This window comes from Dromiciops gliroides, chromosome 4, assembly GCF_019393635.1.
Source record: "Dromiciops gliroides isolate mDroGli1 chromosome 4, mDroGli1.pri, whole genome shotgun sequence".
In the NCBI taxonomy this organism is placed as follows: Eukaryota; Metazoa; Chordata; class Mammalia; order Microbiotheria; family Microbiotheriidae; genus Dromiciops; species Dromiciops gliroides.
The window spans coordinates 31,094,566-31,109,670 of record NC_057864.1 but is presented as its reverse complement, the minus strand read 5'-3'; the positions used below and the strand labels follow the sequence as shown (position 1 = coordinate 31,109,670).

The window sequence follows — 15,105 nt, the reverse complement described above, 5'->3', positions numbered from 1 at the left end:
CCATTTCCCATTGTTAAATGAAACTTTTTGATTTTTCAATTACTTATTTAAATAGTTCAGGTTTAAGTTGAAGGAATGGAAGATATCAAAGGGACAGGAAAAACAACAACAACAACAACAACAACAACAACAACAACTTGTATCCTATTAATACCAAAAAAATGGCTAATGAGAGAACATCAGTGAAGAAGACCTTCAGCATATGGGATAGACCCCCCAATGGTGAACTTTTGCAGGACCCATGAGTCACACAAGATGAATAGTGGCTTGAATTGTTGCAGACACTCCTGAGTAGTAGATGAGATTCTTTGGAGAATTTGAGAGTAGATGTCTGTCTGTCTGTCTAGCTATCTACATATCTATGCATGCATGCATGTGTGTATCCAGCCATCTATGTATCTATCTATGTATGTATCCATCCATCCACCCATCTATGTATCTATCTGCATACCTATTGATCTACATATCTATCTATCTACATATGTACATATGTATGTATGTGTGTATCTATCATCTACTTATTTACCTACCCACTTATCTACCTACCTCCTACTTCTCTGTTTCTCTGTCTCTCTCTTCTCTACTCTCTCCCCTTACCTCCATCCCTTTAGGGAGCTTTGCTACTGAGTGACCTTAGATCTTGGTGTCCTCCTAGATGATGTCTGGGGTCAATTTCTGCACAAGTGTTCCATGTCTCTAAGAGCTGATGATTTTGCCACTTCCTTTCTTGAGCAGTTCATGTTTCTTTCAGGACCAGGGACAAATATGAAGAATATACATTTTTTTTCATAGCAGAACACTGGCAGCTAGATGTAAGCCTGGGTCAAGGATGCCCTCCCTGATCAGTGACTGTTCCAAAGGAGCCTGCCCCCCCCCAACTTCATTCCCGCCCTCCCCTCCCCTCAGCCATCCACTTTTTTTTTTTTTTTTTAGGCAATGGGGGTTAAGTGACTTGCCCAGAGTCACACAGCTAGTAAGTGTCAAGTGTCTGAGGCCGGATTTGAACTCAGGTACTCCTGAATCCAGGGCTGGTGCTTTAACCACTGCGCCATCTAGCTGCCCCCTTCAGCCATCCACTTTTGAGACTGACTATGTCAGGCCTGACCTCCCCTCTCTCCATGTGCTTGTTTGCCTCCTGGCTGCAGTTCCCAGTGGAAGAGGAGCTAAAATACACAGTTTCTTTGGTGGAGAAGTTCCCCTGTGCCTTTTCCCGGTGGTTCTCGGGCTTCATGACTTTTCTTCAGGTCTACGACCCTGACTACATGAAGGTGATATTGGCCAAGAAAGGTGAGAACAGCACTCTGGGGCTTTGGGACTAGAAGGTGGCCCCTTCTGGTCTTGAGCTTTTTTTTACCCATGAACTTGCCCTGGGGGGTTTAACCAATAATTAGCTCTTCAGCTAGAGATTAAGCCAATAGGGAAGAGGATGGGGCTGCAGCCAGACCAATTGGCTGGTCAATGATCCCACAGAAAGCCTATGAATCAGACAACAGGTTGGCCCAAGGTGTGGGCAGAGGTCTGAAGCAGAGACCAGGGAGCGATCAGGCCCATTCTAAAAACAGTCATCAGGAATTGAAATGATGCCGTGCCCATTAGCTCAGCGCCCCCAGGGTTGTAGAGTCGAGGAATCAGGGCATCAGGAAGATGACAGGACTTGGCCCTGACACAGGGCTGTGTACTGAGCCCACTTCATTCTGGGGCATCCTAGGGACGAAGACAAGGGGAGGGGACATCCAGCAGAGTTGGCCTTTGGCCTGATACTTTAAAGCTCTTTTTTTCTCCACTCATTTCTTTCCCTTATGTTGTGAAACTCAGAACAATTTTACTGGGAACACAGGATTTAGAGCTAGAAGGGACTATAGTTACCATCTGATAATAACAACAGTAACTAACATTTGTACGGGCTTTCAAAGCTCTTTGCATATGTTATCTCTCTGGATCTTCACAACCCCGTGTGGGGACCAATTTTTAATTGGGGAGTGTTAGCTAAGCAGCTTGCTGCAATGTTGGGGCAAGGAAGAAGACTGGCAGCCTCCCTCAAAACAGAAAGGGATTTATTTTAACAAGAATGAACTTAAAAAAAAAACCACAAACGGGATCAGTAGGATCAAGGGCAATTATACAATCTTAAAAGATACCACAGCCCAGGAATCAGCTGAGAATACACAGCAGACCTCCTGTCATTCCAGCTTCCGGCTAGAATGCCCAATTATCCTCCCCCAATCCCAGAAAAACCCCACACAGCCCCAGCCAATTTGATGGCCGCTCTGACAGACACATGACTGCCCTCACTAGGCTTCCAATCATTATAATTTTGCCAGGCCCATGTAGGTGTTGGCAAGTGGTGATGAAGTGAGATGCCAGTGCCATGGCAACGGCTACAACCAGTGGGTGGAGCTCAGTGCAGTTTGCGGAGCCCCAGGCCAGTGCTCGGGGAGGCATAAAAACCTCAGATAACAATTAATTCTTTACACCTGGGAGGTGAATGCTATTACTATGCCCATTTTATAGATGAGGAAACTGAGGCAGAGGTTAAGTGACTTGTCCAGGGTCACATAGTTAGGAAGTATCTGAGGCCAGATTTGAATTCATACCTTCCTGACTCCATGCTCAGTGCTTTACCTATCTATTGAGCCACTTAACTACCTCTACAAGTCTGACAGAGAAGGAAAAAGGCGCAGAGAGAAGGGGTTTGCTAAGGTCACACAGCTAGTAAAGAGCAGACCTTGAGTTCCAACCTAGGTTTCTTGATTTTCCCCACTGTACCCCATTGTTATCCCAAGCCAGTCTCTCCTGAGTTTGTGCCAACTGTCAGTGGGTGTATATCCTGGAGACAGGGGCCCTGAACTCCTCCTAGGGGCCCAGGGGTAGAGCCTTGGCAGAGGGTCACTAGGCACATTGTGTCTACTCAGAAACTGATATGCGTCTGACAGCACAGAGCAGGTGCTTTTGGTTTTGGTTTGTTGTTGTTGTTGTTGTTTTTTCAGGGCAATGAGGGTTAAGTGACTTGCCCAGGGTCACATAGCTAGTAAGTGTCAAGCGTCTGAGGCTGGATTTGAACTCAGGTCCTCCTGAATCCAAGGCCAGTGCTTTATCCACTGTGCCACCTAGCTGCCCCCAAAAGGAAGACTTTCTTTTTTTTTTTTGGTGAGGCAATTGGGGTTAAGTGACTTGCCCAGGGTCACACAGCTAGTAAGTGTTAAGTGTCTGAGGCTGGATTTGAACTCAGGTCCTCCTGAATCCAGGGCCGGTGCTCTATCCACTCTGCCACCTAGCTGCCCCTAGCAGTTTGTGAATCACAGTCTAGTTTCTCAGAAAAAGATCTGGGGTCTTTAGAGGACCACAAACTCATTATGCATCAAAAGTGTGAGGTAGTTGCCAAAAAAACTAATGGGATCTTAGGTCATCCCACAGACATGCCCCAAGTAGCTTCCTCCCCCTGCACAGGGCCCAGATTGATGACAAGGGAGGAACATAATCAGCCTCTGCCCTAGTGGCGCTCAGTTTAGGAGGGACCCAAAGAGCTCTTTATTCCTTGGCTCCATCAGTACTTCAGGGAGACCCAATTGCAGAGTTGTGGGAAGTTGGGGGGATGGTCACTCCTGTGATAAGTGTGTGAGTGTGTGTGCATGTGGTGTGGGTACAAGTGTGAGTGTGAGTATGTGGTATGTGTGTGGTGTGTGAATCTGTGATATGTGTGATATGTGTGTGAGTGTATGTGTGAATATATGTATATGCCTGAGGTGTGTATGTATGAGATGCATGTGTGGTATGTGTAGGTATGAGGTGTGTGAGTATGTGTATGTGTATGACTGTGTGAATGTGTGAGGTATGTGTATAAGTGAATGTGTGTATGTGTGGATGTGAGCGTGTATATGTGTGATGTGTGGATGTGAGTATGTTCGCGTGTACATACATGTATGTGCATATGTATGTGTGTGTGTTTATGTATAGGATCCAGGCTGGAGGGGACAGGACATATCTCGGCTCCCTTTTGTAACTGGCTCTCTCTTGGCTCCCATTTCAGATCCGAAGGCTCACGGCGTCTATAGGTTTCTCATCCCCTGGATTGGTACGTCTTTCTTATCTCATCTTAGGGCCCTAGGAGCTCAGAAAAAGCAGGTCGAATGAAGGAAGGAAGGATGCCTGGCACACTGAGGAGGCTCCTGGCCTCCCACACATAGGCTGATGGGTAAATGTGCCAAGCCAGCGGGCCACCCTTTGCACAGGAAACTGACACTGGCAGACCAGCTAGCTGAGGCTGATCTCTGAGCTCCTATGGGGTGGGAGGGTCAGACGTAGAGGCACCCCCTGCACTCTCTTACCCAGGCCTTCTTGGCCCAGAGCCAGGGATATAGAGCCCACCGTGGGCATGAGCAGGCTCCCTCTTTAGTGTAGACAGAGGGCACAAGAGCACATCAGGGAACTTTCCCTTGGCTTCACATGTCCAAGGCTAAGGTAAGGACTAGCTGCTGTCTAGCTGTACTATTCGCCGCCTGAAATTTGGCCCAGCAAAGGACCCACCAGACAGGTTTCTCATCCAACGGACCCAGGTCTGGGGCCTTCCATGCCCCTTCCTGCACTCCTAACTCTGTCTGTCTCCTGGGCCTCAGGGAAAGGGCTGCTGGTCCTTAATGGGTCAGCCTGGTTCCAGCACCGGCGGCTGCTGACACCTGCCTTCCACAGTGACATCCTGAAGCCTTATGTGGGGCTGATGGCTGACTCTGTCCGAGTGATGCTGGTGAGTCTCATCCATGGGCACACACATGTGTGACATGTGTTCGAACACTCGCATAACACACATGTGTGCCAACACACACATGCCCCATACACTCAAGCTTATACACGTAAGTACACACAGATGTAGATGTACACACAGATTCATGGACGTGCATCATGATAGCTAGTTTTGACAGAGTTCTTAAAGGGTTACAGAGGACTTTGTAAATATCTCATTTTGATCCTCACAATGACACTGGTGCTTATTGTCATCCCCACTTTACAGATGAGGAAACTGAGGCAAATGGAAGTTACATTACTTGCTCAGGCTCACACAGCCAGTAAGTGTCTGAAGGAGAGTTTGAACTCAGGTCTTCCTGACTCTAGGGCTCCCTGATTTTCTTTTCTGGCTGAGTGACTCAATGGTTGGATCAAGGCAATGCTGGGGAAATAGTTTCCTCTGATTTAGGCAAAGCATTTGATGATTGCCTTTTGCATCTTCATTTTACATTACTCTCTCTTCCCCATTCGATGTTGCAGCCAAATTAACTTTATGTACCTCGAATGCTATGTCCACCTCCCATTTCTATGCCTTGTCATTTCTCACCCTCTTCCTTGTGCCTGGAATGCACTCCATTTTCACGTCCACCTCACAGAATCCCTTTCTTCTCTTAAGACAGACTAAGTACCACCTTCCACATGAAGCCCTTACCTGTCTCCTCATCTGGGAGTGTCCTTCATAGTTAAGCACTTTGTATTTATGTAGTGATGGTTCTGGACTCACTCTTCTTCACCAAGGCAAGATACATTTCCCCTTAGGGCTCTAGGGGTACCTTTGATGGGGTAGGGTGAGTTTCTCTTATGCTATTGGCCCCATTCTGATGTGTTCCCTCCACAATTAGCCACCAGGGATCAGCACCAATTCCATGTAACCATTAACATCAACTAGCATGCACAAAAGGACATTCACTTTGAAGACACAGTGAGCATAGAAGCACAAACATTTCTTACCCCTGACTCCCAGGGGCATGGTCTCCCCTCTACCACCTCAGTCCCTGGAGAGACTGGGCTCAGAAAAACAGTTTCTACAGAGCACTTGCCCCATCAATTCACTTCTAAATGTGGCTTGGCCAGTGGATGGATGAGTTGGCATCTCTACTACTGTTTGTCCAGGTAGATCAGGTTGTTCAGAACTTTGTTCCTCATTACCTAGATTTTGTCAAATCCTGCCATGGACTCTGCTCAAAGACTTCTGGTGCCTCACTCTTGTGACCTTTCATGGCTCACAAGGTGGTAGTGACCGCCAGCATCCTTCACCTAAAATCAAGAAAGAAAAGACAGAACATAGAAGTAATAGTAGGGCTGTTGTGCTCATGAGACATCTTGTGATGGCCTCGCAGTCAAGACTTAGTCCTTGTGTCCTCACCTGAACACACCAACCAGGAAAGAAGCCAGAGCCAAGAACCTGGCCCTGGAAACCCTCCCTGGTGCCTTGGGAATGCACCCCTCTTCTGGTTCCAGAATCAGTTCTAGAACTGCCTATGCTCCCAACTGGGCAGCAGGATATACCCATTATGCATGCCAGAAATAGCTTCCCCAGCCTTTTCCAATCGGGGCACTGGCCCAGCCTCCTTCTCTTGTTAAATTCACTTGCATTTATTTGGTGATTATGCGCAGCTGTCCTTGTTGTCTTTCCCATTAGAATGCCAGCTTTTTGCAGGTAGGTATTACTTCACTCTCTGTAGCACTGTGCATGTTGTATGTTGTATGTTGACTGTTGGCATGTTGTATGGGCTTAATAACTGCTTATTGATTAATTAGAAAAGATGGAGAAATGTGACCTACATAATGCACTTATATAAATTAGCAACTGATTGAAAGACAACTCTAAGAAAGGTCATAAATGGTTCATCAATGTCGACCTGCAGAGAGACCTCTGATGGCATGTCATGGGCTTTCTAGCCTGGGCTCTGTGCTGTTTAAGGGATGGAGGCATAGTGGCACAAAGCTGGCAGGGAGGGTTCCCTATGACCTCCAGGAGCAAACATAAAATCCTCTTTGCCATTCAAAGTCCTTCATAACTTGCCCCCTCCAACTGTCTTCTTCTTCTGATACTTCCCATACTCCAGTCCAATAATACTGGTCTCTTTCCTCTTCCTTGAACAAGATATCTCCTCTCCTCACTGGGCATTTTTTCCCTGGCTGTGCTCCTTGTCCAGAATTCTTTCTCTCCTCATCTCCACCTCCTGGCTTCTCTGGCTTACTTCAATTCCTAGTTAAAATCCTACCTTCTATAGGAATCCTTTCCAAATCTCTGCTAGTCTCTCTGAGACTATCTCCAATTTATCCTGCTTACATCTTATTGGTACATAGCTATTTGTACATTGTCTCTTCTGTTAGACTACGGGCTCCTTTCTGTCTTTCTTTGTATCTCCGGCACAGTTCCAGTAGACAATAAATGTTCATTGACTAATTGGCTGACTGCGGACAGTCAGAGCGCAAAAAAGATCTGGAAATGTATGTATGGAAATTCTGTATCTATCTCTGTGTCTCTGGACCAAATCTAAGAGATGAAATGTAATATGGAAAAATATTGTACTTGGGTTTAAAAATCAACTGTATCAATCAATTAGTAGCTATTTGTTAAATGTCTACCACGTGCCAGGCACTGTTCTGGGTACTGGAGATAGAAATATAAAAGTGAGTCCTTGCCCTCAAAGAGTTTGCATTCTACAGTAAGGAGAGGTACTACATATCAATAGATAAGTAAATATAGGATCTATACAAAATAAATACAGAATGATTTTGGTGGTGGTGGTGGGATTAAAAACTGAGGGAATCTTGAAAGAAGCGGCACTTCTGAGCTGAGCCTTGAAGGGGACAAGAGATACCAAGAGGTGGCACTGAGGGGGAGGGTGTTCCAGGGATGGAGGATGTCCTGTGCAGAGGTGGGGGATGGAATGTCATATAAAGAGAGTGTCATGTAGCTCAGTTTGGCTGGAGTGTAGAGATCAGGAGGAGGAGCAATGAGGAATCAGCTTGGAAAGATGGCGGGGTTCTAGATTGTGAAGGGTTTAAGCACTAAAGAGAGGAGTTCATATTTCCTCCTAAAAGCCAGGGGGAGCCTCTGAAGCTTCTGGAGCAAGGACGTGATGGGTTTATAGATTAGATTTATAGCATTAACTATAGAGTCATAGATTAGGAATATCCATTTGGTAGCTGTATGAAATATGGACTAGAGAGGAGAGAGACTGGAGGCAGGAAGGCCAATGAGATATCTACTACCTAACTACATGAGTACAGGAAAGGAAAGAAGGCTAGACAACAGTCAAAAAGACCTTGAAGCTTTTGCAATGGAAGGAAGGAAATAAATATTTATTAACTGACTACTATGCACTAGATATTGTGATAAAAGCTTTTATAAATATCTCAGTGGACAGAAGGTTCAACATAAATCAATAGGTTATGGCCTTGGCATCTTCTTTTTGGGGTCAGAATATGTCATAGTGTTCTGGATGTCATGTTTTGGGGAGGACATTGGAGAGCTAAAGAGGGTCCAAGAGGACAAATGGTGAGGAAACTGGAAGCTATGTCAGAAGGATCAGTTCGGGTGTACAGTATGTTCAGGGTTAACAAGCACTCTGGCATGAGGGCTGCTGAGCCCTTTCCAGGGCTACCTTCCCATCTTTGGTGTCTACCTGATCCACTTAACTCTCACCTGTGGCTCCAAGAAGCTATAGCATGTGGAATGGCCACACCCTGTAAAACATTCAGGCAGATGGGCTAAACCAGGTTGAGGGTAACCCAGGGGTCTTAAACCTGTCGGTGAGTTAGGGGGTGCCTACCCCAAGCATGTGAAGACTTACCCTGGCAGAATGGTAAGATGAGAACAATTTGTTTCAATGGGTCATGAAGGCAGCTGAAGCAGGTGCTGTGGAGTGCTCAGAGCTTGGTCAGACATCGAAGATGCCAAGGTTATCCTCTGCATTCTGGGTCATTGCCAGTCATCTTGAATTTTGTCTTGCCATTGGACTTTGAGGATGCTGGAAGAGAGAGAGTGAGGCTGACAATTTCTTGTAACTCTGCCCCACTTAAATCCAATTTATGCATGAATCTAAAGCCATCGCTATACCATTTTACCATTTATACCTACCTCAAAGTCCTGTGGCAACACACAAGTGACAAAGGAGCAGGTGCAGATACACTGGGAGCTGCAGTCACAACCCTGCACACAGGTGGCCCAGGCTATAGGGTTGTCTTCTCACTGAACTAAAGCAGCAGTGGGATTTGGCAGTCCCCTGGGTATGTGGGCAGTCTTTTTGAAGGAATTGCACTACCTGCCTCCTGGTATGAGGAAGGGGCTAGAAAAGGTGCCCTAAAATTGTTTACTTACCCAACCCTGGCCTGATTACTGTGGCAGGTGGGGATCCTACCTTGCAGTCTAAACACACAAAAATGTACAAAAACTTTTGAAAAGATGATTACACTCACCATTGGCACATGGAATGTGTGCACACTTGAGGATTACACAAAATCCATCAGACCTGAAGGATGAACAGCTCTTCTTGTGAGAGAACTCAACAGATATCACATCCAAATAGCATCCCTGAGTGAAATAAGGCTGGCAAATGAAGGCCAGCTTACTGAAGTCAGGGCTGAAGTGGCCGCAATGAAGGGGAGTGCCATGAATCTGGCATAGGTTTTGCAATCAAAACTGATCTGGTCAACAAGCTTGTCTGCCTACCAGAAAGACTGAATGACTGGCACATGACAATGTGATTGTTACTTGCAGGAAAGCACCATTCCACCATTATCAGTGCATATAATCCCACTATGATGAACTCTGATGAGGTCAAAGAAAAATTTTATGAAGACCTGGGGACCTTCAATGGAAGAATAAGCAGACACAACCAGACTTGGCAGAGAGTTCTTGGAAACAATGGAGTCAGAAACAGTAACAACAATGGTCACTTACTACTGAAGACTTGTATATTTCATGACCTTCTCATCACCAACAGTTTTCCATTTACCTAAATGCAATAAAACTTAATGGATCTACCCTCACAGCAAACATTGGCATTTTATAGACTATGTGATTGTAAGGAGAAGAGAGTCAGGATGTGAGAATGATGAAGTCAATGTGTGGTTCAGAGTGTGGCTTGACTGATCATAGACTTATCCTCTCCAAGATAAATATTCACATTCAACAAAAGCAGTGGCCCAAAGGCAAGATGACTACTAGAAGACTTAATGTCAACAGATTGCAGCACTTTTCCCAGGGAGAAATTTGTTGCTAATTTGGAGAGAAAGCCCAGCCTACACATGGTCGGAAACAGTGGAGAAGAAAAGTAGTGGGCAGCTTTCAGAAATTTGGTGTACAGCACTTCATTTACTCGTCTGGGATGGAACACTTGCAAACATCAAGATTGGTTTGATGAAAATGATGGAGAAATTAAGAAGCTGCTAAATGAAAAACAAGAACTCCACAGGATTTACCACCAGCAGCCAGAGTGGTAAGGAAATTGGAAGCTATGTCAGAAGGATCAGGCGAAGGGGCCCGGATGCTGAGCCTGGTGTGGAGAAGACTCACGGTATCTAGAGAGCTGTTATGTGGAAGGAGGATTAGCCTTGTTCCACTTGGCTCCAGAGAGAAGACTCAGAGTCAAAGAAACAGATTTAGTCTGGATATTGGGAAGAACTTTCCAACAATCAATGCTGTCTCAAAGTGGAGTCCTTCTCAATGGAGGTTTCCAAGCAGAGGTCACATGACCACTAGTCAGCAATCCTGCAGAGGGGACTTTCTCTGGAGTCCTCCTCATGACTTAGACTAAACAGTTTGTGGGCTCCCCCCCTCCCCAGCTCATTCTCTGAGACTTGATCTGAAGGGTTCCTATTGAGCTCACCAGTCTAATATCTGATGGAATAAGACTTGCTGATATTTCTGGGGCTCTTACATGTTTCACCCATGAATGTTTCTTTGCAAAAATGCTGTGAGGTAGAGGCCACTGTGTCTCATGGTTCAGAAGAGGAAATGGAATTTCAGGAAGGTAAAGGGATTGTCTTGTCCAGGTGATGTACTGATTAGGTGTCAGAGGTAGGGATCTGAACCTAGGTTTTCCTTACTCAAAGTTCAACTTTCTATCCTCTATACCCAATGCTCTTTGCAGTTTATTCAGATTTGAGGTGTTCAGGCGACATTTGGTCCCCCTCATCTCCTTAGCTCTTCTATTCTTTGCACTTCTTCAAAGAGACTTCTAGAGGAGACCTCATCCTACTTGACTTGCCAGATATCAGAGCTCCTCCTCCCTCCCTTGAATCTCCTCCTTGAGCAAGGGGACCAACTTGAATCCAGTAATCCAAGATTTGTTGACTGTGTGTGGCAGAAATACAAACACATGAAACCTCAGTCAGTTTCTGGGTCATCAGAGCTTGGGGTAGCAGAGAATGTCTCTGACAGCCTCAAGGCTTTCCCTAATTTGGCCTAACTGCCTCTTTTTCCTTCTTAGCTCACACCAAACCAGCAGCAAGGACTTCTCCAAGGGCTTTTCTGGTATCAAAAAGAAATGTAGTGAAATGAAACCACTGATGAATGCCCAGGATTGATGAATCTCAGAGCTGGGACACTTTCTCTTAAGGCTACCTGAATCTGACTAGGTTGGCAGAGAAAACATACTGGGCCAGAACTTTCCCTCTACCACCTAGCTCCCATCTGGCAGCTAGACCCCATTATGTTTAGGGAAATCTAGTCTGTGAACCTTCCAAGCCTAACTCTAAGACGTGCCCCAGCTTTCCCCATTAGACTTGAAAGTAAAGACAGTACAGTGAGTGGCTCATGGTAGGTGCTTAATAAATACCTATTGACTGACTAGCTGACTGAGGGGCTTCCTGGAAGAGGGGGGCTTTGATGGGAATTGTCATTCTTTTTCTTTTTTTTCTTTTTGGTGCGGGCAATGAGGGTTAAGTGACTTGCCCAGGGTCACACAGCTAGTGTCAAGTGTCTGAGGCTGGATTTGAACTCAAGTCCTCCTGAATCCAGGACCAGTGCTTTATCCACTGCACCACCTAGCTGCCCCTGTCATTCTTTTTCTATCCTAGGATAAATGGGAGAAGCTTAGTGACCAGGGTTCGAGCCTGGAGATCTTTGAGCATGTCAGCCTAATGACCTTGGACTCCCTCATGAAGTGCACCTTCAGTCATCAGAGTAACTGCCAGACAGAGAGGTTAGTAGAGGCACCTTTGAGAGACTGTCCATACTGAGGGCGTTAGTGAATTGTGCCAGTAATGATGCCAGGTATGAACCCTAATCCCAGACTGAACCTTGATCCCTATAACAGATTGAATCCTGATCTTTAGAAGAAACTGTGAAGTCTGGCTCCAAACAGGTCCCTATCCCTGGACAGTCTAACCCTTATGCAGGTCCCATGGTCACACAAATGCAGTTGAAGTTGGGACCAAGTAAGGGTGTGTGGCCAGAGCAAAGCAGAACAGTTAATTTTTTCTCCTGGGGACATAGCTCTGAGCCTGTCTGGTTTTCCTAGGGTTTAGAAATATGATCTTGATATGCAAGATGTCCCAAAAGTCTTAGTGCAGTTGTAAGCTTTAATAGCTCCTCATAGCCTAGCATAAGTTGCCTTTAATTCATTTGTTCAACAAGCAGACCTCAGAGGGAGCACATAATCTAGCAGGCAGGCAAGAAATAAATACAAAGAACTGTACTCAGATAGCAGAATACAATGTCCTTGTTGACTGAGTGGATGTAAGGGTAAAGAAAATACCAGTGTTGTCTGATCATTATTGTAGCAACGGGGGAGCAGGGAGCATAATGTTCTCGAGGGCATTATTCGAGGTCTCCCCCAGTCCTTCTCTGGTCACCAACCTTATCTGCCAGGAGAACAGAGTTCTGCTCTGAATTCTAACTTAGTTTCCCTTTAGAAACAAGTTGGGTTTTTGGTAAGGACATGGGAGTTGGTGTGATGCATTGTTTTGGAATGGAGAGTTAGGGAAAAACTGATAATTGTCTCTCATTCAGATTAGACCAAGGCCTTTGAATTAAAGTGTTGTCTTGGGGCAGCTAGGTGATGCAGTGGATAAAGCACTGGCTTTGGATTCCGGAGGACCTGAGTTCAAATCTAGCCTCAGACACTTGACACTTAACTAGCTGTGTGACCCTGGGCAAGTCACTTATCCTCATTGCCCCGCAAAAACAAACAAAAAACAAACAAAGTGTTGTATTAATGTTGTTTTGCAATATCTAGTCTAGAGAAGTAAGGGTTGGGGGTGGGTGGGTAATGTCAGTATACAAAGAGAGCATAGGGCAAGCTGTCTGAGTGAATGAGCTAACCAAGGAAAACTCACATAAAGGGTTCAGGAAGGAGATAGAGAAACAGCAGAATGTTGCCTGTAAGCTCTCTGAGGGCAAGGGACCATTTCATTTTTGTCTTTATATCTCTAGCAGCAGAAGCCCAGGGCATGGAACATAGGAAGCACTTAATGATGCTTGTTGAATGAATGAGTGATTTGAGGGCAAGGAGGACTGAGATCGTGCAGTGTCTCTGAAAGCAAGGGAGGAGAATGGGAATGGGATCAGATACTGCAGAAAGATCTAAGAAAATGAGTACATTGAAAGGAAATGGAATCAATTCATTAGTCATTTTTTTAGGAGACAATGGGGGTTAAGTGACTTGCCCACGGTCACACAGCTAGTAAGTGTTAAATGTCTGAGGCCAGATTTGAACTCAGGTCCTTCTGAATCCAGGGCTGGTGCTTCATCCACTGCACCACCTAGCTTCCCCCAGTAGTCATCTTTGAAAGCATGTTTTCAGTAGTTTGGGACAGAAACCAGATCTGTAGGTTGTGGGTGGAGGGGAAGGAAGGACAAAGTGTATGTGGTTTTTTGGATTTGCAAGAGAAGGAGTGGAAAAAGATGGGAAGATAGATTGAAGAGAAGACAGGGCTGGGGGAAAGCTTTTTTATGACAGACAATCAGTGTGCTTCTAAATATAGGGGAAGAGTCAATGGAGAGGCTAAGAAGAGAGACACAGAGAGACAGAAACAGAAAAAAGCAGAGAAGCAAGAGTCAAACAGAGAGAGGGAGACAGTCACAGAAAGACAGAGGGCAGAGGAGAGACAGATACAGAGAGAGATGGAGAGATAATGAGAGAGGGAGAGACAAAAACAGAGAGATGGAGAGAGACAGAGAAAGGAGGGGAAGGAAGGGAGGAAGGGAAGGATATTGGGGGATAGAGAGGTTTAAGAGAAATAATGAGTGAAAGAATGAATGGAGTGATAGGATATAGAGGAAGGGAGAGATAGGAGAGGAGAGAGAGAGAGAGAGAGACAGACAGACAGACAGACAGAGGCAGAGAAGATAATACTAGAGCTCAGTATCGGAGGAGGTGGAAGGTGCCCTTATGTCATAAGAGCAAAGATTTCAGGTTGAAAAGGTACCTTAGAGGTTATCTAACCCTTCTCATTTTTTTTTTTTGCGGGGCAGTGAAGGTTAAATGACTTGCCCAGGGTCACACAGCTAGTAAATGTCAAGTGTCTGAGGCCAGATTTGAACTCAGGTCCTCCTCAATGCAGGGCTGGTGCTTTATCCACTGCACCACCTAGCTGCTTCCTCTCATTTTGATTATTATTTTATTTATTTTTTTTTATGGGGCAATGGGGGTTAAGTGACTTGCCCAGGGTCACACAGCTAGTAAGTGTCAAGTGTCTGAGGTCAGATTTGAACTCAGGTCCTCCTGAATCCAGGGCCAGTGCTTTATCCACTGCACCACCTAGCTGCCCCCTCATTTTGATTGTTGAGGAAGCTGAGGCACAGAGAGGTTCAACGATTTATTCAAAGTCATACAGTTAGTAGGTGGCAGAGCCAGAACGTGGGCGGAGGTCCTCAGGATCTCAAGCCAGGGCTTTCCACTGCCCTCGTTGGGTGCCTTGAGAACCAACTGCGTGGCTGGTCCCTAAGAGATGGTAATGAGTCAGCTGGCATTCATGCATGAAATGCTGCTGTTAACTTTGTCTCTTTTCTCTATCATGCCATCCAGATCAGTCACCAGGTCCTGTTTACTCCCCGTCTGCCAGAGGTCTGTAGTCACTAGACTCCTTTCTATGGGGCTGTGATGCCCACCTCTGGGAGGTCTGTGGTGGAATGCTTTAGGGATCTGCTCTTGATCCTGTTTGGTTCAAGACTTACAGGATAGGACCAATGGCTCCAGGGCTGATGCAGTGAGGTCTGAAGGAGAGGACAGTCAGGAAGTGTGATGTTTAAAATTATAAACCTTAAATTAGAAGCTTTAGCACCAGTCTTTGGGCATTAAGCATTTATTAAAGCATACAGGTATTCACATGGAGTTCAGAAAGTTAAGAAAAGGCCTATCTAGCCTA

The 15,105-nt window shown here is 45.6% G+C and overlaps 1 protein-coding gene across 1 annotated transcript in view; it reads left to right on the top strand.

Annotated features, from left to right (window-relative positions):
* The window catches only part of LOC122755383 (cytochrome P450 4A11-like), a 35,198-nt gene that overhangs the window by 3,142 nt on the left and 16,951 nt on the right, over positions 1-15,105 (top strand). The window contains exons 2-5 of the mRNA XM_044003757.1: positions 1,146-1,287; positions 4,028-4,072; positions 4,614-4,741; positions 11,815-11,939. Coding sequence (XP_043859692.1) covers positions 1,146-1,287; positions 4,028-4,072; positions 4,614-4,741; positions 11,815-11,939 — 440 coding nt within the window. The remainder of the gene's footprint in view (positions 1-1,145; positions 1,288-4,027; positions 4,073-4,613; positions 4,742-11,814; positions 11,940-15,105) is intronic.